Source organism: Ruditapes philippinarum, unplaced genomic scaffold, assembly GCF_026571515.1.
Source record: "Ruditapes philippinarum isolate M1 unplaced genomic scaffold, ASM2657151v2 ctg810_1_1_1_1, whole genome shotgun sequence".
NCBI lineage: Eukaryota > Metazoa > Mollusca > Bivalvia > Venerida > Veneridae > Ruditapes > Ruditapes philippinarum.
This window is the reverse complement of record NW_026858765.1, coordinates 30,974-57,405: the sequence shown is the minus strand read 5'-3', so window position 1 is coordinate 57,405 and position 26,432 is coordinate 30,974. Positions and strand designations below refer to the sequence as shown.

Here is a 26,432-nt window from a genome sequence, read left to right as displayed (position 1 = left end):
TTTAAAGTGCTAATTAAGAAAATCTCATAAGATATTATGTTATTTTGAATGATAATAAATCTAGACTGACCAAACTGTAGGAGTTTGCAAACTGGCCTTGCTCGAAATGGTGGCAAAGGTCCATCACTTTCGGTAGCATAAAGCTTAAAAAATGTATAAATTATTTTATCTTTAGAAAGTGCAAAAACATGCTTTGAAATGTTTTCAGAAAGATGTTTTAAAAAACGTTAAAGATTCTTAAAGCCTTAAAAAAATTTGCCTAATGACAACTCATTTGTTATAAAGGATAACAATATGTTGAATATGGGAACTTCCATTAAAAATACTTAGTCATCATAACTGTCCTAATTGGCGACACTAAAATGAAGCAAAAGAAAGCTCAGTTATATTGCCAATGAGTCAATATTTGGAAACTGTTACAGGACACTAACAATACAAAGCTTTTGAAAAAATATAAGCATTTTTGAGGCTTAATTACCCTCCTATAGACATAAACTTTCATTAGATGAGCAACAAAGAACTACTTCTTTAGATAAAGAACATAACATTCGGATACTCAATTACTTTCTTTCACATAATACTAACACTACTCAAAATTTCCATCAGTTATGTCTAACTTTCTTTTGATCATCAGTAGTTTGGTTTATTTTGTAATTCAAATATATCTGGGCATTCACTTGACTTCGCTGCCATTTTATCATCATCCTTCGTGTCAACGGGTGTTATGCAATTGTGTCTGTTCTTTCGTTGTATGATATATAAAACTGCAATTCCAAATCCAATGAAAACCGTGGCTGCCAAACCAATGAGAACGTTACGTAAGTAATTTTCTGTTCCGTTACTTTTGTCAGAGTCTGAAACTACAACAAACTTTTGGTTCTAGATACTATACTAGTATTGGTATATTGAATTATTCATTTCGACCTCGTTGCTATAATATTAGGGAGCTAAGTAGAACCATAAACTTGAAGATACGGTATCAAAATTGCACACCTTTTACAAACTCATTTTTATTGGGTATTTCATCGCACCAACACCGTATATAAGCTTAACTGGTGCAGGCAGACCTCAGCCTTCAGGCACAAACAGGCATCTGAGTAGAACCACTGTCGTTCCGTAAGCTAGCTGGATAGCTTTTTCAGGTAGAAAATATGATAAACAAGATCAACAAGGAAAGGCGGCGTTCAATGAATCCGACGAAGCTTGCACGGCTCGACCCTACAGCGGTGAGGGGCAAGTGGTTTGAAAGACCTTAACCACTCGACTTAGGACGTCTAATTTTTAAATTGATGCAATAAATAAATGAATGACAAAATAATGGTACGTAAATAGTACTTTAGACCAATTGAATTGATTCCTTAAAACAATTTAAAATACAAGTAGATACAATGTAAAAAGAAAACCTAAAAAAATATCTCTTTAATAATTCTTTAAAAGTACCTATATTTCCCACGACAGTTAGCCATGCTTCATTTGAAGATAGATTTGCAACAACATTGCCAACTACGCAGTGATAAGCAGCTTCATCTTCAGGTCCTATGTTGGAAATTTCTAAGTAGGCCTTGTCTTCACCCGCAATTATCTTCCCGTCCTTAAACCACCAAACATCTGGCTGCGGATCACCAACAGCATCGCAGGAAAATGAAACTTTCGACCCATTAACAGCAGTTATATTGCGTACATCATGACGAAAAACAGGTGCTGTAGAGCAGAAAGGATTTAGCTTCATAAGGTCTGTCACTGTGAAGTTGAAATTTTCCATGACTGAAACTAATTCCTTCAAAGTGATGTTTTGATTTAGAAATAGGTTCGTTGCAATGTCGTCTAAACTCATAATGATGTTTTGAATCATATCTAGATCGGGCACTTGTTCCTCTGCAAAAAGATTGTAAAGCGACGACAAACAATGAAGGACACAATCCTTGAAACCCCAGCATATGTCTGGAGGGAAATATTCGTCTGTTCCATTATCCATGCTTGCCAGCCAATAGCTTATGAAGTTAAAAGATTCAATGTTATTAAGCTCAGCATCTGTATTGTTCCTTGATATGTTAACTATTGCATTGAAGTCACTTAAAATTGAGCTATTTAAGATCTCATTCCGTGATTGTTCCTCAGCCAAATTTATTTCCTCATCTGTCAGGTTATAATCAGCTCGTGCATGATCTCTACTAACGTCTAAGTTTTCGAAAGACAAGTCTTCCATGATATTATTGATATTACTCTCTTCCATTGATGACATATCATCTTCAAATTCTTGTTTAACATTGTAAATATTGTTTGAATCGTTTGTAAGTGTGTATAGAAGTGAAAAATATGTTTGCATGAATTTTTCAATGTTTTGTATCTCGGTGCACTTTTTTAGCATAAACCGTTTTCCTATATTCATAATCAGTGTTTGGATTCGATTCAAACCCTATCGTTTCATTGAGATTGATAATTCCATCATATATATCTCTAGATTTACGGAGATGACTATAGATTACAGAACTTACTTGAAATACTTCTCTCTTCTTACGACCAAATAGTTGCAACATTTGCAGTCCGTTGTGTATGACTGCTCGTGCTGCATTGTATATAGATAAATGAGGATGTAAGAAATTAATCGGAAACATGTACGTCTTCCAACCAAGTTTGAAGAGATTAATGTCACAAAGGACATCAAAATAATCGGGAGATCCCTTAACACTGATCTGTACTTGAAATCTACAGTCACGCACATCTACAATATTTTTCAAACCATAACTCTATCATCATATTAAACACTTTAACAGCTGCACTCAAAATTAGTTTAACTGGCATCTAATGCCTTTTTACTCAATTCCAGCAGCTGATTGACCAGCTTCCAAGGCCAAAGTAGCTAAATCAAAACGGTGTGCAGCAATTTTCAAAGGCCCATTGTGTCTTGTCAGCAATGATTTCAGCAGCATCCAACGCCACTTCAGCGGCAACATATGGAATAAACATAGCCTTTTCTACAATTTTTGCAGCTTCTAATGCAGCAAAAGCTAAGGATTGTATTACTTTACATGCTATATTCTTTAAAATACATATTGGATCTTTGATCCGAAACATGCACCTAGACCAAAAACAACAAGGGTAATATATTTGTACAAACCAAACCTTTTTTGAACATATTTTACAACGTATCCCGGGAATACACAATGAACTGCACTTCCTTATTTTACAGAGGTTATCAATTATTATTTCAATTTTTTTTTACTACTGCACCGTTCAATAATTGCCCCTAGCTTTCGTCCTACAACTGCAAGGGTTTTTGGCTACAAATGACTTTGCTTCATTCAAACGCTTTTTTTATTAGAAAAATAGCCTTCTGTTTTTTGAAGTAATCTTGTTTTTCGTCAAGCTTTTCCTGTTCGTACTGTTGCAGACTCTGTAAAAGCGGTAATTCTCGTATTTCTTCACTTGCAATTTTTTAAATTTCTTAGTCCATCCGAAATATGATCAGTAAAATCACCCTCGTTTGGGTTTGCCTTTTCCTCCCTTTTGCAAAAACGTCAAACGTCCATTGACTCAAAACATTTAAAGCCATACGTTTCATAATGAATTTCAACGTCAATATGAGCGAAAAACAGGTTCCAAATGTTTACTTCATAATATGCATAAACTTTTTCAAAGGTATAGAATATGTCAACAGTATAATGTACTCCCAAAATCTTCAGGATAACGTTTACTTGCAATACTGCCTTGTTTATATCACGTGACATTACCATTCCTATTCCACCACCAATATTTATATCTAAAAACACTCCAATAGCCAGAGATGTAGTAGCTTGGCCAATGACTCTTATGGATGGCTGGTCGGCTAGTAGTTTAGAGACTGCATCAAACCTACTGCATTTTAATGGTTCTTCCGAATATATGATTTCAACATTGAAATAGCCTATATCGAGTTTCTTATTGGTTACGTTAAATGAGACTTCTGCTTCGAACTTAAATCCTAAAGAGTTGCATCTGGGAGCTGATTTCGTTAGAAAAACCATTTTATCTAAGATCATTTTGATTTTGATTATTTGGTCATCTAAGAATGATAGGAAATTGTCAGTTGTTATCGAAACCGTAAATTCAAGTAAGTCGCCTAATTGTGTGGCTTGATTTTGTACTTCAGTAAATGAAATCCATGCATTTTGAGGAAAATTTCGTTGAGCTTTTTCGTCTAAAGAATTGTTATTGTATCGCTGAATAAGGGATTGGAAGGATTTAAGTTTATCAAAAAGTCGTGAAGACATGTTACTGAATTCTGTAAGTACCTTCTCGTACGCAAAGAGATTGCTTAATGTTTTGTTTAAGTCCTGAATGTCTTGCGAGAAGTCAACAGGGAAAGGTTCAGTCAACTGACATCCTACCAGAACAAAGGCTCCCGCAAGCGGATCTTGATATGGACTCCAATGTCTTATAATCGGGACATTCTTTAAAGGGTTTATCGTTAGTTTCAAAGCAGTGTAAATACCATCTGGAACATCATTTTCATCACAATGACTTACACCTGTAAAAAGATCAGAATTTCGTTTTCGTTGGAATTAAAGAGACTCCACAGAGTTTTTATTGACATAACGGGACAATTATTTCTATATATTTTCAGAGATTTTGTACCGTTTTTACCGTTTGATATAGGTCTTGACCAATAACTTGTGTACAAAATATAAGATCATTTTATCTCAATCCATTTGTCCCAAACACGAATTTTCACAGTAAAAAATAACACTAAAAGGAAACAAGTGTTAAAGCTTTTAACTTAATTTGGGCTAAAAATCGCACAAAAAAATCTATTTTTAATTCAATTCAGAGTATCTTTCTTTACTATTCTTCATTACTTTTGCCTATTTTCCACCAGTTCATCTATCTAAAAACTTTAAATTTATGTTTTTATGTTTTAAGATCGCGGTTGAGAAGTAGAGATCCCAAATAATAACAACTTAATCCACATTTTTTTCTGGTATAATGAACTCAACCCTCTACTTTGCTATATACTTAAAGTTATTTATTGGAAGCAGAAACCTATACCTTCCATATTCTTGTATATATCTAGGTCTAGTGATATCGTTTCGGCTAACGTTTCATTATATGACTTGCCTAGAACACGTATTTCGAATGTTGGAGCAACTGTGATATGGAGGGTGGATAGGCTACTGTAAGGATCAACGGAGCCAAATACCTATTTTATAGAAAGGAAAGAAAAAATGGTTTAAGATTTTCAGAATTAATGTTCGCCACACATAAATTCAAAATATTTAATAATTTAAATTAAATGTGAACCTTGGTCCGTTGTTTGGTTCAAATTAATTTTCTATCTCACAATTTGTCAGAAAATCATTAACATAGCAAATCTGTCATTTTAGAAAAATGTATAAAGAAAACGAACCTCTGTATAAAAGTCTTTGCTACAAAATAGACTTATCAGAAATAAACTCACCGTCTCAAGATTGCTTGTTGATTTGAAATAGTTTCCATTGCCTTCAAATTCAATGATGAACAGGGGAAGAACAGTATGTGAACCAACCCATAACCTCGGACTTGGAAGAGATCTACCAGCATGGGAGTAAATACGAGAATGTTATGAGACAAATATTTTTAAAATTTAAATACAGAATAGTATCTATGCGTATCAAATAAACGTTAATGTGATCAAAACCACTATTTTGTCAATAATAAAAAATTATAATGATGATATTTTCATAAAGAGAAGGTAACACAATAAGAATAAACAATGTCATCACACATTTCTTATTTCCATATGACTGTCTGAAAAAAAGAACAACAGGACATGCATATAGGGACAAAAATGAATTAAACATGGGTAATATATATATATTTAGAATAAGTTAGCTCAATTTGTTTATTTAACTAAATTATCATAATGAATGACTCATTTATATACTTTCGTCAGTCACTCAAATTAACAATTTGTTAAAACATAAATGTATATTGCATCATTCATTCATTCATACTTTGAAATTGTTTCCTTTAGCAATAAACTTGAGTTTTTTTTTACTTAAAAAGAAACACCTGCGAAAAAAAATACAAAAGAATGGTCTAATTTCCATAAAAATGGTTGCAGAAAATATATCCTTATATGTTAGTAAGGATGATGTTTTATAATGCTGCCAAAGAATATTTCTTACGGTGTGAATTTATCGTATCCGTTCCAAAATTTGAGCGAGGAATAATCGACGTTAATTGCCGCATCCAAACTTACACCTAATCCTCTTACATTTTGCGATGTTTTCAGATATTCCGTCAGGGGACCAACTGTTTCGCTTACACGTTTCGGAATCAATATGAAAACTGTCCCATTAGAGTACTGACTTATATCGGCTACAACGCAAAATCTTTCCCCATTTGTGGCTTCTGGTAGAAAAACGCTTTTGTTATAAATTTCTAATTTGAATGCGGTTGTGAATCGGAAAATAAGGTACATCCTGTCATGCATAACTGGAGCTTTGGAGCACCACTCTATATCCGATATTTGACCACCTATTTTTACCTCTGACTTCATATCTGGTATAGATAAGGTATAGGGCTGAACAGGAGATAAACTTAACCAACTTGGAAAGCTACCTCTTAAAAGTGTGAAAAAATTGCGTATAAACGACCCTTCCTTTATAAACTGTTGGATGTCAATGGGTGATAGAACAATTTCTTTGCATTCTCTCTCTTGTTCAATTACGGATCCTTGTGACTTTTTGTAACCATTCACTGAAATAGACTTCAAGTTTTTGTTCGTAATTTTTACTCCTTGGATAGATACAGGATGCAATCTTTTTTTAATTTCAATATGTACTATTCCACTTGTAAAGCAAATAGATGGATCCTTATTGTGGCAGAACCATGGGAGTGTCGAAATTAATCTTTGCGTATTGGATACAACAAACGAAAAGCATCCTACTGGTAATAGCTTCCTAGGAATTCGAAGCCGTTCGAACACGTCTATGTTAGGAACATCGCCTGTACGGAAAATGATACAAATACATCAAACAGTTTATGTTTCACACATAGATGACGTCTCAAATGGAGTGAATAAGCTAAAAATATAATCTTAGCTAAAACAAAATTACATTAGCAACAGAGCATTACATTTTATTACGTTTACCAAAAAATCATTTTTTTATCAAACCTATTCAAAAGTCATTATTTTATAGTTTTTAATATCTCTAATGATATCCAGTATGTAACTATTTGCTATCATAAGGAAAAATTATAATGAAGTATAATTCATTTACTTTAAAAACGTTTGCTAAATGATAATGAAGGCGACGTAGAATAACAAAAAAAATGCTCAAACGTCCATTAAGAATTCATAAACATTCTTTTCTGTATTCACCTTCACACGTGCGTTTATCAGTTCCAAGAGTTCTGTTCTCCTTACAACTACATATAAATGAGGCAAATGTGTTTTCACAGATGTCAGAACAACCACCATTGAGCATGGAACACTCATTTACATCTAGATATATAAATATATATATATATATAATTAATATAATTAAAGTACGCGTCAATTTAGGGAATTACTTCCCTAGTAAGAATACCTTTCAATATTGCCAGGATACTAACTAATTTGCAAGATGATAAAAATCATTGAAAGAATGCTTGTTTTACCTAAAATCAATGATTGGCACAGATTTTCATTTGTTTGTCTGTAGTCATCATATTTTAAGAACTGTCATAGCCGTAGCTAAATGCCCTTGCATGCAACTTTATGAGGAACTAAAACTGGAAAATTGACATTTATGAAACTGGTAAGTCTGAAAATGACGCACATTTGTGTCCAATGTACTACATTGTTATTAAGGTATACAATTATTTATTACGAAATTTTATTTTGATGCAAAGTTTCCGAGGTAAGAATACCTGACGACCTGTCGTTCAGTCAGACAACCGACAAAAGTCACGTAAAACCCCTTATTTTTTGTTGTATTGGTGATATAAGTATATTAAATAGTAGTATGTATTAACAAACCTTGTTCGCAAAACACTCCCGTGTATCCCCGGGAACAAGCGCATGTGAATGACAACACCTTATCAATACAAGTTGCATTATTTTGGCAGCTTACACCGGCGCAGTCATCTACGTCTATGAAAAGTACAAGTATGCATGTGATGCCAATTAAATGTAAACGGTTATCTTAATGAGTTTATAATTTAATTCATTTAAGGAAATCACTTGATAAAAACTAGCAAAGGCAAATGAAATGCATCAATGAAACTAAATATGCAGTTGTGTGTATCTAATTTTTCACTTTCTTTTCCCAATTTTTACAAGACAAGGGCATACTGTCGAATAAGAATTGAATTTTTAAGAGTTTCGATCAACTCTTAAGAATAAATATGCATGGTATCATAGCATTACAATATCAGTTCAAAAGATCAAATCGGTTATCATACATAGATTAATTTTGCTCCTTTAACATGCAATAGCAAGTCAGATATTTGCCGTTCTTTGCGACCATATAGTTACCCATTTCACATAATTAAACGTTTAAAATGAAGAGTTTACATCTTTGTCTGCTTATATGTTTCTATATAAAGATTTAGACACAGTTCTTACTTTCACAACTTTTTCCATCAGTTCCAAGGATATAACCTTCCTGACAAGTACAAAAGAACGAACCGACCGTGTTTGTGCAGGTTTGGTCACACAGGATTGCGTTCTTGCATTCATCAATATCTGCATAGCAAAACCTCACACATATTTAACCTTTGAAACGCTTAAATTGCATATATGTCATTTGTTAAGCTTTAAGTTTTTCAATATTAATATTTTTGAATAAAAAAAAAACTTTCATCCTAACTAATGCCTGCCATTTTTGATGAAGGTATTTATTAAAGTAGTGTATCATCGTCACAAAGTAAAGATATTTGACTATTATCTTCTATTACAAAAAGAATCTATATATGAGGTTAGTTCTCCATTTATTCATTAGATAAATTATGTAAAATAAAGCGTTTAGTGAACAACAACAACAACAACAACAAGCAATACCTCCACATTCATGTTCATTTATTAGACCGTAACCATCTCCACACGAGCAGTAATATCCTCCAGGCTGATTGGTGCAGTCTGTGTCGCATCCTCCATTGTTGACCAAACATTCGTCCACATCTGTTCCAATATATACAAACAAGTTTGCTGTTTAAAAATATTAATGCAAGAGGTCGTGTTTTTCTCCAGATAGGTTGGGTTTAAGTTTGGGCGACAGACAGAAGCTGCATGGGGCTAAATCTGGAGAAAACGGGGATGTGATCAAATACTGGGTCACAATGTGTGCTAAATTATCAAAAGTCTTTTTGCTAAGTCTTGATTACGGTTCACTGATCATTTTAACGTGTCAATATGGTTTCAGTAAGATATTTTCACGCGAAGAAGAAAGTAAAATGACACTACTTTTTTGAACACTGCTCGTAGATATAATACTCAATTTTCCATTCGCTTTGAGTTTGCTTAAATTCGTTACCATGTGATCGGCAAATAGATTCCTCTGAAAAAAGTTTAGATTTCCTTCCAAGCACCGCCTCCATGGTCGAGGGGTTAGAGTCAATGACTTCTAATCTAGTCACCTCTCTGGCGTGGGTTCGATCCCCGGGAGATGCTTTGGTAGTTTAGCGCGGAGGAAGGTAGTCTAGTACTGGTGTAACTCTCCAGGAACGATGGTTAGGAAACTACCCGCCTATATGACTGAAATACTGTTGAAAAAGGCGTAAAATGAAACAAACAAACAATCCTTCCAAGTTTACCAGCAATTGTGTCGGACTATAAAATATCATCAGGGTTTGCTTGGTTACGAAAAAACTCGTCATCATTAGTGAACCCCTCAAAAATGAATGAAACACATATAACACATACATGTATATTTATTGTCATTGTATGATGTTGAGGTGAATGTCCACGACGATTAACCTGACTAATGTGATATTCGCCGAGGCCGATGGTGGTGGTGGTGTTGGAAGTTTTAACTTCGGATCACGTCAGTAAGCCACATTAAATTAACCAGAGCACAATTCAGCCACCGCATCGTTCTTTGGCAAGCTGTCCAGCAGTTACCAGTACTACTAGTTACCTTCACTATCCCAAGGAACTGATTAATTTTGTACATATCAGAGCAGAGGTACAGTAGGAATGACCGTAGAATTGAAGTAGAATTGATTCCATGATCAATCGCAATGAAAGTAAGCTGCATCGTCCGATTCGGTTCACAGGCCAACGCTCTACCTATTGAGCTAACCTGGCCGAATGTCACTGTCACTTTCTATTGTCTTCCATGTGACCGCGTCTCGACTAATCAAATGCGGTTTGAGTTAGTAACATAGAGGATAATGTTGACTTACCAGTACACGTTATTCTGTCTGGTTGTAGCATATACCCTGTATCACAACTACATATGTAAGATCCTTCTGTGTTTACACATTGTTGAGCACATTCAGCCGTTCTTAAAACACACTCGTCTACGTCTGTGATTCAAAAATAACTTTCTTATTTATTATTTAAGAAAGAAGGAGAGGAAGAGAGAGAGAAATAAAGAAAGAAGCTAACGTCTTTCTTATTACTTCCCCCTAACCCACCCGGTATAACAAAGAACGGTAAATACAAACAAGCTGCTACCGGTATGTTATATTGCAAACAACCGTTGATATACGGTCATATAAAATTATCTGTGAAGAATGTTTAAAACGAATATAGACAAAAATTATTTTACTTAATAAATTGACAGCAGCCATGTATATAGTATATATAAACGTCATGAGCAATGATACAAACGTGCAGTATTATAATGCATACTGCAATCCGTGTTTGCACATTGTATAAAAATATTTAAACAAAAGACAAAAAAATGCACATTAATGAAACCACTGTTATCGTTACTAAAATGATTGGTTTAATTGTTGTTGTTGCTTTTTTATGTTTGTTTCATAGTTATGAATATTAATAATTATTATCACAATTGTTACCACATTACTTAAACTTTATTTTTATATCAAACGTGTAACTTTTGGTTAATACATATTTCGTAGCATTTTTATTTTGTTTTTTTTATAACTTTTTATTTGATATTTTTAACACCAGATTTATCTGTATGTAACATTCATACCAATACATGACTTTCCATCAGTATCAAGGTCATATCCAGTGTGGCAATAACACTCAAAGGAGCCCGGAGTATTTGTACAACCATGCTCACAGTCATGCGTACTGTTGACACACTCATTTTCGTCTGAAAATAGAAAATATTTCATTTAATGATTTTTAAAATTTGATTTTTGAAGCATATTAAGTCACTTAAAACGGCATAACTTTTACATCTAATAGTCAATTCATCTTTTTATTTATTTTATTTTTTTGTTTGTTAAAAATAAGTTCAATGGCGGTTAAATGCTTCAGCTCATACGAATGTCTAAAGGTACGTCTTTTTGTAGCTGATTATAAAAGTTTTTTATCATAAAGCAAAAAAGAATAAGGAATTCACACAAGCGGTGGTTCTTTTAAACTAAATAGCAAATCTTGTTTGATGTCACTGTAACTTTAAACATATCCTATCCTCATCCTTGAGTAAAATACTTAGAAATTTATTGAAATCTGTTCTTACCGAATGTCTAATTTGTATTTAAAAAATGAATAAACTATGTTTGGGATTAAGCTGCATTTCCTATTACGGGTCAAGTAAAGTTGGTCTTTCGTTAAAAAAACAACTGTCAGTTTTTTTCTTAATGACACAATACAAATATTTATTCATATTTTGACCACCTATAGAATTTTATACATATCTAGTCCAAGCATGTTTATTCTAAATTTATAAAGAGACTGTGTTGCAATGATCATTTTTTTCTAATATCAAATTTAAGCATAGCATATCTTTAAGTGACATACATCATAATAACATAATAATCAATCTTATAAAGATGTACCTGTACAAGTCAATCCGTCTGCACTCAGATGGTATCCTTCATTACAAACACAGATGTACGAACCTTCAGTGTTAACACAACCTTGATTACATCTTCCATTGTCTATCATGCATTCATCAACATCTAATAAAAAAACATGAAAATGTTTAACCTAAACATGACGTACTTTCTGTCAGACAAGTGGACAGTGCAGGCCATGACCAGACGACAAGGATGCGCCAGCTAGTCTTGATCTGTACTGGTCGCATAGGTAAAATCTTTTGCCGCCAGTAGGCTTCAAACTGCAAACCCCCAGATGAGCCAAACATGTTCAAGAAAATCAAACATGAGAAAAGTGTTCTAAGATTTTAAGAAACGTAACAAAAATTAAAGATTTGAGTAATGATTTACATGTTATGTACGATTATTGACCGATTTTGCAGTATCTATCACCATATTTCCACTACGTGACTGATACAGTAAGAGTCACTTTTGCATATTTCTACCACTTCATGGTATTTTACGTGGATTATAAGTGCCATTTTGCAATGTGTAAATCAATTTCTTTTTCTTAAACTTTTTAATATATTTTCAAAATAACCATGAAAATTAGCAGGACTCTTGAGGCGTACTTCTTTATGATTAAAAACGTACGTTACCTGAACATGATAGAAGGTCTGTCTGTAACATGTATCCAGCATTACACGCGCATTTATATGTTCCTATTGTGTTAACACATATATGTTTACACATATGTTGGTCACTTCCACATTCGTCAATATCTGAATACATACAATGCTAAGTCACTATATATGTCAAGTCACGCAGGGATGTGCAAATAACGCTGTAAATGTGCAAAGATAGCGCAGACCTGTGCATTTCTATGGCCGAAACGAGTGATGAGATATATAAAACGAACCAATATATTTTATGAAAGAAATGAATTAACGCATACGGCTGCTGAGACATTATATTTAAAACTTATTAATTAACAATATTTCGGTTATAGCTTTAGGGCCATCGCCTATGAACGCCGTACAAACTTTTCTGAAATTGGTAAATAAAATATGATTGAGAACATTTTAAGAGGTAACGCCGACTTCATGAATGATGCACTGAACCAACTTTGGTTTCTTCATAAGTAGTATCTGAGTCAGTTTGGGAAATGTCTAATGTTATGTTTAAAAGCGCTATTAAAGTAATTTATATGGAAGAAAAATTAAAAATGAAGTACTTAAAGTACACGTAACCCTGGATAAATTCGGAATACTGGTAAAAGTATAAATTTGTAGCAGCCGTATATGCTTTTAATCATTTCTTTTTATTTGATTTACTGTAAAAAGTTAGGTTCGTTTACTTAACTTGTTCCTCATTTCTAGCATACCTCTGCACGGATTCGGCGTTATTGTTGCACGAATCCTGCGTTATTTCCACATTCCTGCGTTAATTGATGTACAAGATGTTAGTGTTATACTTAAATCCCTGAAAAGAGCCTAATGTGGTTAAAGAAATCTTTAATACTGGTTATGCGGTAAGTGAAAACAATATTTGGAAAAGATGCATAAAAAGAATAAAGTCACAATCCTTCATTTCCAATGAGTAAAAGTCGTCATCAATGTTCTTATAATAAGAAATATCTTTAAAAATGATAATCGGCCGAAGTAAAATTCGTTAACTTGCTTATATTATAACCCACACCACATTAATTGTGCAAGCATCTTTTAGAACAATCCTTTACATTTTATTTTATAATGGCAAGAACTATCCTTTACATTTTTTAGAACTATCCTTAAAATTTTATTTTAAAATGACAAGAACTATCCATTACATTTTATTTTAGAACAAATGGGGTTGTAACAGTGCCTGGACTCTATATTGGGGTTATTTATATATATATATATATATATATATATATATATATATATATATATATATATATATATATATATATATATATATATATATATATATATATATATATATATATGTCTATATACATGTATAAGGATTGTCTCCCGTTTTTTGGTCTGGAAAAAATAACCCCATTATACAGTCCAGCCTCCAGGCACCGTTACAAACCCCTTTGTTCTAGAATAACTAATAAGATTCCGAAATTTCATTTTGTAATTTTAAAATGAGCAATTAAAATTCTGATTATATTCAGTTCTTCCCAGTAAATGTTAATGGAAGTCTAATTGTAAGGAAGTAGTCTAACTTTTGAATTATCCGAACATGAAACAAATTACTTTATTGAATAAAAAATATACCTTACCGTCACATGCCGGTTCTGAATACCCTTTGATGCATGTACAATTGTCGGGACTAACGCATGTTCCCCAGTTCGCACAGGTTGTCGAATTAAAACATATTGCTGGGGAAATACGAAATAAATTTTTATTTGTATGTCAAAACCTTCATTTTTATCATTTTATTGACTTGAACGGCGTTAAAATGCCCTGTAAAGTTTCAGCATTTCTTTTACAAAGGCAAAGAAGGAAAATTTAAACAAACGCAGAAAATTTTCTTCAAGTTTGCATGAATAGACAGAATCATAATTGAAACAAAAATGATGAAAAAGTTAGGGTCACCATCCTTCCTTTTGTAGTTATCTGCCCCTTAAAAAAAGAGGGTTTTTACTCTTTTAAGTCGTTTCCAGGAGCAAATCACTCAAAATAAAGCTTTAAGCTTACTGATACATGATTTTATACGTGAACATGAAACACTCTTAGATATGACACGAATAAAATAACTGAAATCACTATATTGTATACTGAACATGTTATGTTTGATAAAATATCATAAGAGCTTTCCTCGCCGTGGTCAGCACATAATATCATATTATAAAATTCCTCGTATTTAAATACCAAAATTTCACATCAGTGGCCTTCTTTCCAAATAATTTAAGGGGAGTGGTAGCCTTGTGGTTAAGGTGTCTGCCTCTCAACACATGGACCATGTGTTCGAGCCCAAATCGAGAAATTATTGATAATTGCTTGAGAGGGTTTCCTGTGCACTTTTATGAGAAGATATATAGGACAGGGAACCAGAATAAACGAAAGCAGCGCATGTAATACCGAATGGCACTTTAAAAACGGAAAATGTAAATAAAAATGAAAGATTATTTTATTTTGCTTAATTTCATATTACCAGAACTATAATTTGCATTTCTGTCCTATTATGGTTCTTTTCTATGTTCTCTGACGGGTAGATTCAATTTAGATATCATATAAAACATGAAATAACCGTATATAGTGTGTAGTTGTGTTGAGTGCGACCGAAAATTTGCAGTTATTAGTGTAATGAAAGCTGCCAATGGATTTAAATTATAATGTTATATAATTTCTGTTAAAGAGCTCGCTTTGAGACTTTGCCTTATTCATATTATAGTTCCGTACTTATTTTTGGTTACGTCACATTTTATCAATCGCAACTTTTCGGCCCTTTCCGCCTGTCTTCGGTCATTGGTAATCACGTTCCGATTATCATTGTCTCTTTCTGTCATATGATCAATCGAAATATCTCAGCTTAATTATAACCTCACTAAAAGAAGTTCTTTTTTTAAAAAATCGGTTTCTACAACAATAATATTAAATACATGTAGAAAAAGAATGTATTGTTTACTTTTATATCTATACATTTTCTTAATTTAGGTAGACCTTCACTCGATAAAATAAGCTTATCATTAAATAACTACTTGTTAACATATTAAGTTTCTTTAAATAGCTTAGGTTAAACCGAAATACCGTATTCATGCATTACTTTTTTTTCTTACAAATGTATGCTATTGTGTATATTGAATAATAGCCGTGAGATATTCCGATCGTTTGGCATATTTTCACGTAGTATTTCAATAGGAATAAATGCGGGTCGCGTAAGAGTTCACGAAGGTATATAAAATATCGGTGTACAATAAAACAAAAAACAAAAAACAAAAAAAAACAAAAAACACTCGTAGAAAATCAAAATGTTCTAGTTCTTTCTTACACATTGATTATTTCTTAAAGGTAGCTTATGCATGAAGAATTCTTTATGGCAATACTGTAATCTATCGTCAAAATATATAGTCATTAAGGATTTTTTCAGGGTCTCAATTTGGTTTTGGCAGAGTTAATGCATTTATTTCTCGAATTTTTAAAATCTTCAATGTTAAGCTTTGTTGTTAGAGCTTTATTGTGTCATCATAACCTTTTATATTTTGTGCAAGTGACACAGTTCATTCAACGTCAGCGGCCCTCTTGAAAGTCGTTGAGAGTTGATTACGCACTTTGCACGTGCGCACATTCTCTCGCCCATAATGGAAAAAATAATGCCGAATAGCTAGGCGGTGAATACTGCATAATGATTTAGATCTTGCCATAATGGCATCGAGAAACCCTAAATTGTGTTAGTTTACCATATTAAGTAAATATATATCATATTGGCTTCTATGTTCAGTAGGGAAAAATGTGAGTCGTGTTAGAATGAACATTCATACACAAACACTATTTAATTCCCCGTTTGTCGTTCAATGCTTTATAATCAATCAATCGGGTCTATCGTTCTTCGTGATTATATTCCTGCACATTTGAACTCAAATCTACAACAATGCACATTAAATTGTCATCTATTTTTTTAAAGACAAATATGAAAATCTCCGCTTGCAAAAATAGTGTCAGTAGCCTCCCTTAAAATTACTTTGTCTTAATATACATACGAGTATTGCAGTCATCCCCAGTGTAGCCGGTACAACAGACCTCTTCTTCGCAGGATTTCGCACAAATGTATGACACACGTCTATTAAAACATAACACAACATTCAAAACATAAACATGAAAATGCACATAAAACATTTAGATTACACAAGTTAAACACATCAGAGAAAGAATATTATAGTAAAGAGATCCTCTTATAATACGTAATTTTTTGATAACAAACAAAATGCAGTTTTTATATTTGATCTTGACGAGTATGGTCAATGAAAGGTCATTATCACATTTGAATTAAACATCATGTCGGTTTTTTCCAGTGCCGTACCTACCGATACGCCAATACGCACGGGCGTATAAAAAGAAGAGAGTTTCGAAAAATTGAAATATCAAAAATGAAATCAAGGTCACAGTTATGCTTAGGATATTCCCTTATTCGAATATGCCTTAACAATCAAGAAATAAATTATAAGAAAAGGGAGTAAGCATATATGAGAAAATTAAACTAGAACTGCCACTGTCATGGCGTGAATACCCCTGCATACCACTTTGTCAGAATCAACAGTGACCATTGAGAGCTCAAAGACAACCTCCCTGCAAAATCTGAGGTTACTAAGCCAGTGCATTGCAAGTTATTTTATTCTACATGCTTCAAATTTGAAAATGTCAAAATCAATACACTGCAGGCAGGCATTCTTAAGCATTTGAGCAGACAAGCTTATTGTAGTAAAATCCCTGTGACCTTGACCTTTGACACACTCACCTAAAAATCAAAAGGGGTCATATAAAAGTCATTAACAACCTCAATACTAAGTATGAAGAATGTTGACCGAGGCCTTCTTAAACATTTGAGCGGACTAGCTTTTTGGTCAAGGCCCCTGTGACCTTGACCTTTGACTAAGTGACTTCAAAATCAATAGGGGTCATCTACTAATCGTGACTAACCTCTATGCCAAATATGAAGACTGTGGGTCAAAGAATTCTTAAGTTATTGGGCGGACAAGCTTTTTAAGTCAAGGCCCCTGTGACCTTGACCTTTGACATGGTGACCTCAAAATCAAAAGGGGTCATCTACTAATCATGACTAGCCTCCATGCCAAATATGAAGACTGTGTGTCAAAGGATTCTTAAGTTATTGGGCGGACAAGAAAAAACCGACTGACGCCAGACGGCCGGACAGCCGGACAAGCTGATTCCAGTATACCCACCTTACAACTTTGTTGTGCGGGGGTATAAATGCAACAATTGCTTGGGTATATCAACGAGAAGCCATGTTAGAGAGAATTATTCTATTGTTGTGTCAGTCTCGAGTACGAGAAATCAGTGTTTTTTAAGGAGGTATGGTTTGAAATATCTTTAAAATTTCAGTTTATACCACCCTATGCGAAAGATGAGACTTTTAAACATAGAAAACAAAATATTATGCCTTTCCACAGAACTAGGAGTGACGTACACAATGTATGGTTACAACTCGGACTCAACTTCTGTTTATATGACCGTAAAAATGAATACATGTATTTACAATATATATCACTACAGAAAGATGTTTCTACTGTATTATTTTATTGTGTATAGAAATAGAAATATTTCTGCAAACAATGACATATATATTTTTTATTATACGTAATCTCATCTATACATACTTAAAACAAAAACAAATATACAACGAAAACAATGTATAGCCATATTAGACACGTCATGTACGTCCAAATTCTTTTATTTTCACCAACTTTAGATAACGAGTTGGCGAGCATCCTCTTATGTGCGTGAGGCATTTAACTTCGTGATGAAATATCTTAAATATTTCGAATTAAAACTATAAGAGTAGAATTGAGAATAAAAACTGTTAAAGACAATATCTATTTCTTCAACATTGACATAATACGCATTTAAAAATATGTTAAGGGACCTAAATGATCGTGCGATACAACATCTTAGGTAATAAATACGATAACATTTCGTTACACTAAAACATTAAAGCCGTTGTGCTTGTATTTAAGTCATACAGATCATTTTAAAGCACATTTTTCGTTGATTGTATCTCATGTTAAGTTATGATGAAACAAAATAACAATAACAAAGAAAAAAACTTGTGAAACATTTTTTATTACAATAGAGAGACACCTGACTATGTTGTTTTTCTAATAGTAAATAACTTTTGAACTTTTTAAAACATTGTCAATGTTAGATGTTATTTTCATAACTACAGATACAGACAACAGTAGTGCAATTAGCTTAGATGTCCCCTAAATCCCTCATTTTGCACATCTTGTTATATATTATATATATATATATCTCTGGCGACCCTGCACTCGGCGTACACTCAAAATAGGCCGAGGTACGACCCTGATCGTTACTTTGAAAGTAAGTTCTTGCATACTTGGCCACAACAACCCTTTGGACAATGCCTTTAAGTAGACTAGAGTAACATTGACCTTCATTCATAAATGACCTTGACTTTCAATGTCAAATGTCTCTTATTTTTGCCTGTTTTTTTTTTATTTTGCTGATTTTTTTGCTATTAGTGGTTGGAACTTTGTTATTTTTGAATGGAAGGTCTTCAAATCTAAACATATTACTTTTTTGGAAATACCTTCAAATTGACCAAGCAGACCTTGATCTGTGCTCATAAATGACCATGACTTTGAAAGTTAAATCATTGAAATGTTCATGTTTTTGTTATAACTGGCTATACAACTTCGTTATTATTTAATGGATTGTTTTCATATTATAACAGTACATCTTGTAAGGTATATCAAACTTAAAATGACATTGGCTCTCATATGACCTTGACATTGAAGGTTAAATTGTTGAGAATTTTCATTGATTTTTGCGATAACTGACTGTAACTTCGTAATTACCAAATGGATAATCTTCGTACTTTGACAAAACAACATTTTGGACAAGAACTTCTTTAAGTTTGAACTGACATTGGTGACCTTGACCTTAAAGTGACAATAATCTTAAATTGACCTTTACTGTCAATGTAAAATTAATAAAATTCTCTTGTTTTTCTTTTCTTTTCTTTTTTTAGGAGTATCGCTATAATTGGCTGCAACTTTGTAATTAATCAATGGATTACTTTCATACTTAGACAAAACAACCTTTGGGACAAAACATTCTTAAAGGTTTAACTGACATTGACCGTCAATGTCAAAGTATCAAATTTCGGTTAAGTTATCATTATTTTATTATTTATGTACGGATTTGATTCATATTTGGACAAAAAAACACTTGTGACGAACCAGACATGTGAACTAATTTAGATATGACTTTCATCTTTAATTAAATGACCTTGACCGTCAAATGATTAAATTTTGATTATGTTTTATTAACATTGTCATTTATTTATGGAAAGGATTCATTATTGTAAAAAACAACAAGTGTACTAGACAGATCTATTTCATTTTAAAAAGGAAAAACTTAAAGACTTGTTTAAACCATTAATATTTGCTTTAAAAAAAGTAAAAACGTCGAGTCTTGCCCCCGCCCTGTGGTGGTTCTTGTAGATACGGTACAATAGCTCTGTAAATTTTCTTTATTTGGTTTTATGGCGCAAAAATGGATACATTAATAAATAACAATTTTATTACAATTTATGTTAAATTCATTAACTTGACCTTGACAGTCAATTTCATTTTAAGGTCAATGTCAACTCAGGGATTTTTTTTTGCGCCGAAACAGGAAAGATGGTTATGGCTAACATGGGTGTTATAAACTTCAAAGCAACACATGGGGTCAAAACTACCCCCACTGCTGGAGCTATGAGATACATAGACATAGGTTAAACGGTGGCTGCAATTCTTATGCCTCAACAATTTAAAGGCAACCCAGTCACAAGGGGCTTCTGTGTAGGAGTGGAGTGGTTCTATGAAGTTGGGCATTTTTGATTTACAGCTACAAGACCGTCGTATAAAAATTTAAGGAAGATGTTTGAATCAAACGTAGAGATATGTGTTTTGTTGTTGGGAGCAGTTATAATAATCAAGTAGACTTCACAAAATAATGATTAACACGAACTAGTATATATTCTACAAGATGCAAATTTATTCTCCTAAAATCCCAGCTAGACAAGTTACGGCATGAGAATGCGCAATATGCGTTTATTTATGATATAGTTAACAGCTGATAATACTACAATATGCCCAAGTCATATAAATATGCACATGCAAAAGGGATAAAAGGCACATTTTTTTTTTAATTTTCATCATATTCTGTACACTGTATATTGATGATTCCTTACCTGTACTTACTGCATCGGGCCCACCCAAAAACTCCACACTTTTCATAATAACGTGAGATTCGATAGCAAGTCTCTGTACATGTCTTCTCTAATTTACATATATCACCATTAATGTACCTGAAATTATATCAGAAAATTATCGTTATTTATGTACCTGAAATTATATCAGAAAATTATCGTTATTGATGTACCTGAAATTATATCAGAAAATTATCGCCGCTATTGATGTACCTGAAATTATATCAGAAAATTTTCGCCATTGATGTATACCTGAAGATATATCAGAAAATTATTGACGTACCTGAAATTATATTAGAAAATTATCGCCATTGATGAACCTGAAATTATATCAGAAAATAATCGTTATTTATGCGCTTGAAATTATATCAGAAAATCATCGCCATCGCTTTTCCTGAAATTATGTCAGAAAATTATCACCGCTATTGATGTACCTGAAATAATATCACTGAAATTATATAAGAAAATTATCGTTATTCATGTATGAAATTATATCAGAAAATGTTCGTTTTTGATGTACCTGAAATTATATCAGCAAATAACCGCCGCTTTTGATGTACATGAAATTATATCAGATAATTATCGCCACTATTGATGTACCTGAAATTATATCAGAAAATTATTAAAACCCAATAAAAACAAACAAAGTAAGCCAAAAATTAAGAAAAAGCTGCTAATTAACTGTAATGCCTGTTTAAGTAAAGTTAGAAATTATTGCATAGAAGTTAAAGAAGTTCATTTTATGTATGATCTTAATTGGATAATACTGTCTGATAAATGAAGAATAATTCTGTTTAACTTGCGCATTATTTTTGAGTAATCATGAATACAGAATAGCTATGGTCAAACAAAAACAAAGGGAAAAGCATTATCATGATATCATAAGTTACGGTCATTGGCTAATACATTTTTTGAGTTATTTTTAATTATTGAAATTTTGGAACTTAACCTTGTTTTTAACTTTGATCAATATCTTTAATAATATAGTGAAGAGGACCGAGTTGACCCGTGCCGAGTTGACCAGTGCCGAGTTGGAATTGGGCCGAGTTGACCCTTTATCCTTATCAAGTTATTTTAATTAAGTACAATTAGGATATAGATTGTTTAGTTAACTTTTAAATGATATTTTTACAAAAAATATTTTGAAGTATATAAAGTGTAAATTCTTTTGATGAAACAAACCTATTAAAGAATATAATGTTGACATTTTTGTATTTTCTGATCGCAAGATCAGTAAATACATAGCTAACATCCACGGTCTAACACAAAATTTCCTAACAGACCTAACAACGCAATGTAGTTCTCACTCAAAACTGCTTAAAAACAAGCAATTTAAAAGACAGAATAATTTTTAATGTAGGCATTTAACGAATTACTGTTCATTGAAAGTTCAGATTAGTCAATAGAAATATGAGGTTACAATCACAAATTTCGCGGATGAATATCATTTTAATCAATGAAAACGCTATTTTTAGCTATGTCGATTACTGAAAACTCCAGGGCGTAGTACACAAATAAATCTGACTGCCAAGTAGTGGAATATATACATGTCGGACTGTTTTGGCGAAAAGATTTTCGCTAAATTATTTTTATCAGTGTTAAACAGGTTTATCGTGAACAAAATACATCGAAATTGATAAGGATTACAAACACGAAATGGAAATTCTCAATTTAGAATAACAATGTAGTTGTTTTTATTCAGGCTACATATTACGTATTACTCCCCGTGGTGCTCGTATCGCGCTCGTTTAGGGTGTGAGAGGCCTGAGGTTCAAATCATAGTCGAGGCAACTTTTTTAAGTGTCTTTTTTAAGGAAGTAGCCACGGTATGCAAGGATAAAGTGTGGCTGTCATAAAAAATGATTTTTGATGCAACTCTAGTCATGCAAAATTCCATATGTATCAATCTCAAACTGTTATAGAAAAAAATCTTAACGCAGTCGCTGCGTAAGATGAATTATAGTATATTAAAATAAACTTATATAGGAAAATACGTACAGATAGTCAGTATGATTTAGATTGCAAAGATCAGAAAATACCACAGAGCTTGCAGCCCTTTGATTCACATTGGTCGCTATATCCAATCCCCACCCACCTGTCCACCAATATTTTTCTTATTTTTTATCAAATATGTTAAAATGAAGAAATCACAGAAGTAGCTCATAACATCATATAATAATCTTTGTTATTAATTGATAATTTTATGTCTGCAATTTTATCATTAACAGTGAACTTGTCGAGCGAAAGCACGATAAAGTTCTCATGAATGAATGAAGTCATTTCGAAACCGGAAACGGAACTTGCATATCTCATGATACTTGCAAATCTCATACTTCAACGCTTTTGATGTACATGAAATTGTATCAGAAAACTATCGCCGCTATTCATGTACCTGAAATTATATCAGAAAATGTTTGCCATTGATGTACCTCCAATTATATCAGAAAATATTGCTGTGGTGTAATTTTGAAAAATCATTCAACTGGAATAATATCAGAAAATTATCTCATTACCCTGAAATTAAATCATTAAAATGATTTCAATCGCTTGACATAAAATCAGAGAATTATCTTATTCAGCTGACAGTTTATTAGAAAATTAATTTATTCACCTGAAATTGTATAAGAAAATTATCTCATTCGCCTAAAATGTCTTCTTATTCAGCCTGTTTTATCCCCCTGAATGAACAAGTTTTGTCACGTGACCACAAATGCAAACGCCGATTAAACCCAATTTCAGGTAATTATTTGAAGACATCTTTTTTCTACAGCATCCACAAAATAAAGACCTAAACCGTAGGACACGGCGTAAATTAAGCTTCCATTTTATGTGAGTTGTCAATACTAGACTTTAGTAGTTTTTTAGAACACTTCGACACAAATGTTTTTTTCGCAAAGCAAACGCCGATAGGTTTTACTTTTTCCTAACATTTTCTTTTTCACTGGAAATACATGTTGAGGTAAAATAATAGAGGATATGTCTTTTTAAATGCCATTCCCGTCTCTAACTAATTTATAATTCCATTACCAAAGTTATATTTTACATTAACCCATGTTATTCCCGTATTGTCTAATTTGCGAATGTCGTTTGAACATGTATTTAAGTCAAGTTGCAAATATTACAATTCTCGGAACAAAATACTTCTCTCTTTTCTTCTTCTTCTTCTTTTGTATCCGAAAATCATCTTTTTTGTCCGAAAAATATCTCATCCGCCTAAAATATCTTCTTATTCATCTGTATTTATATCAGAAAATTAATTGATTCACCTGATATATTGTACCAGAAAATTATCTTATTCAATTGATATTTTACCAGAAAATTATCTCTTTCGCTTGACACAAAATCAGAAAATAACATTATTCAGCTGACATTATAACAGAAAATTAAATTATTCACCTGAAATGGTTCTAGAAAATTATCTTATTTTTTGTCCGAAAATTATCTCATTCGCCTAAAATATATTCTTATTCACCTGTATTTATATCAGAATATTATCTTTTTCAAGATGACAAGATCCTGCTATGTTATTATACATGGTACTCTTCATAATGTGCCTTATGCGTGCACTGCTTGCAATCCTTCAAGTTAATTAAGCAAAAGAAGCATAAATATGATAAGGTGTTTCACCTTGGTTGATTTTCGTTTTTAAATTAATGATAATTTAAACATATTTAATAACACGTACGAACGCGCATACGTACACATGCATGCCAGTAGACACACTGAAAAAAAGAGAATGAAACAAACAATATTACCATAGATTGAGATACAGTGTGAATCCTGCTATCAAAATAAAGCCTATTGACATGATTGTTAATGGCTTAATCCGTCTGCGCGCTTTTTAAATAAGTGTGTGTTCTTAGTTTAATAAGGGCCCATCCGCCCTACCTAGCACTGAGAGTGCGGACCCCGAACCAATAATGTCCTTCTCTGCGCCCTTAAACAGCAGACGACCTGGTTTCCAAAACGACGGAGGAAACCACGTGATTAGCAGATCAAGTGATCGCATTTGTCAATTATATGTAACTTAATAACGATTTTGTATTCGCATAGGGTAAAAATCAAACAAAGACGTGAAATTTAAGTAAGAGTTTTAAAGGTATACGTGACTGGTATAGAAATAAACTTGAAAAATATCATAATAATCTGTCCTATATGCACAGATAACCAACATATTGTTGTAAATATAGGTGCCGCATGACGACACAAACACAATCAAGATCTGGAACACTGTGGAATGGAAAAAAAAGAATAAAAACATTTAAAAAATGGTACTTATTCATTATAGCGTGTGGTTACTTTATCTAGCTTTCGCTCTGCAATATTTTTTTTTGGAAAAATACACATTTATATTCTATAAAAGGAAAAAAATATTTATTCAATATTGTCACAGGGTGAGAAAAATGTGCAGCCTGACCCGGACTCGAACCTGGGACCCTCGGAATACCGTACCGCGGCTCTACCCGCCGCTTACTCATCATTTCCCCTAAAAAAGTGAACAGTTCTGAACCGTGACATACTCCCCTGCTTTATTGAAATTCGTCCTCGAATTTCGCAGGGTTACAGAGCAATGTGAATTAATTGTCTTTATAATGAAAAGATTATTAAGAACCAGGGTTACATGTCATGGGTAATTTCCTTAATATTCGGATTGTGAATATTAGGCTTTTTTATCTCCTACTGAGGAGTTATCTACGTTGGCACAGACATGTGTGTGCACGAGATAATAAAGTCGTGGACACGAGTAAGTATGTGTAGCGAACGACATAATTAAGTTGTGCACGCGAGATAATTAACAAATCAGATTACTATTTAAATGAATTGTTTGAATATCCTGGCTACATGCAACATTAATCTTTGAAACAACTGAAGTTCACTTGAAACTTTATACACTTGCAAGGCCAACAAATTAGACATTAATTTTGACTAATTTATGGCCCCCTTTTTATGCCCCCAACCTGAAAAGTGGGGATCATCCTGTGATATGGTTGATCAGTACGTATGTACTAACGGCCTGTTAACCTTGTCCTTACGATAACTGGAGAAGGAAAAGCCCTGGTTTATTTTATTTGGTAGGAATACTGTTCAAGGCAAATAAGGTTACACTTTAAATCGAGGGGACAACAAGAATCTAGTACATATATTATAATATTATTACAATATTATTGTAGTATTGCCATTTAGTATAGCGCTGTTGTAATATAAATTTGCAGATAGACTAGTTTCGCATAAATATTGATCTCTCTTTTGAAAAGAAGACTGTGTAAATAAATATATATCAAACTGTCTATACGATTGCATTCATTCAATTTTCTTATATTAAATTAATTAAAATCAATAAAATATTAAAACTACCATTGAAATTTATTAATTTATAACCCACATTGTAACTGTTGGAATTTTAAACTATTTTTTCAAATAATTTCTATTTTTTTGTTCAATTAATTCAGGCATCATTTTTCTTTAACCACGACTGTTTTAACTAAAATGTTTTCAAAGGCAAACTGCAAACTAGTTGCAAGAGTTTACGGATCAACAAATTTATTTATTTTAGTAACTAAGGTATCAATGCTTCAAAGTCCACG

General features: G+C 32.8%; 2 protein-coding genes across 2 annotated transcripts; both read right to left on the bottom strand.

Annotated features, from left to right (window-relative positions):
- Positions 1-329: 329 nt before the first annotated feature.
- On the bottom strand, positions 330-2,678 carry LOC132754188 (uncharacterized). Its single transcript, XM_060744780.1, has 2 exons — positions 1,441-2,678; positions 330-860 (listed from the first exon to the last, which is right to left on the bottom strand). The coding sequence occupies exons 1-2, from the start codon at positions 2,387-2,389 to the stop codon at positions 631-633; spliced, it is 1,179 nt and encodes a 392-aa protein (XP_060600763.1). The 5' UTR covers positions 2,390-2,678; the 3' UTR covers positions 330-630.
- An 840-nt stretch (positions 2,679-3,518) lies between these two features.
- LOC132754191 (uncharacterized) lies at positions 3,519-24,805 on the bottom strand. The gene is made up of 16 exons (XM_060744786.1): positions 24,603-24,805; positions 20,830-20,946; positions 16,595-16,674; positions 14,174-14,272; positions 12,561-12,683; positions 11,923-12,045; positions 11,109-11,231; positions 10,348-10,470; positions 9,005-9,124; positions 8,570-8,689; positions 7,982-8,095; positions 7,343-7,465; positions 6,144-6,966; positions 5,435-5,546; positions 5,026-5,176; positions 3,519-4,507 (listed from the first exon to the last, which is right to left on the bottom strand). The coding sequence occupies exons 1-16, from the start codon at positions 24,653-24,655 to the stop codon at positions 3,519-3,521; spliced, it is 3,393 nt and encodes a 1,130-aa protein (XP_060600769.1). The 5' UTR covers positions 24,656-24,805.
- Between the last annotated feature and the right edge of the window lie 1,627 nt (positions 24,806-26,432).

What these genes read in the sequence shown, in the direction of transcription:
- LOC132754188 (XM_060744780.1), bottom strand. Translation starts at nt 2,389, where the DNA reads ATGAATATAGGAAAACGGTTTATGCTAAAAAAGTGCACCGAGATACAA. An exon ending in AACTGTCGTGGGAAATATAG is followed by an intron (nt 861 to 1,440) that starts GTACTTTTAAAG and finishes AGTTTGTTGTAG; the next exon opens with TTTCAGACTCTGACAAAAGT.
- LOC132754191 (XM_060744786.1), bottom strand. Translation starts at nt 24,655, where the DNA reads ATGTCAATAGGCTTTATTTTGATAGCAGGATTCACACTGTATCTCAAT. An exon ending in AGACGGATTGACTTGTACAG is followed by an intron (nt 11,232 to 11,922) that starts GTACATCTTTAT and finishes TTCTATTTTCAG; the next exon opens with ACGAAAATGAGTGTGTCAAC. An exon ending in TGATGGAAAAAGTTGTGAAA is followed by an intron (nt 8,096 to 8,569) that starts GTAAGAACTGTG and finishes TACTTTTCATAG; the next exon opens with ACGTAGATGACTGCGCCGGT.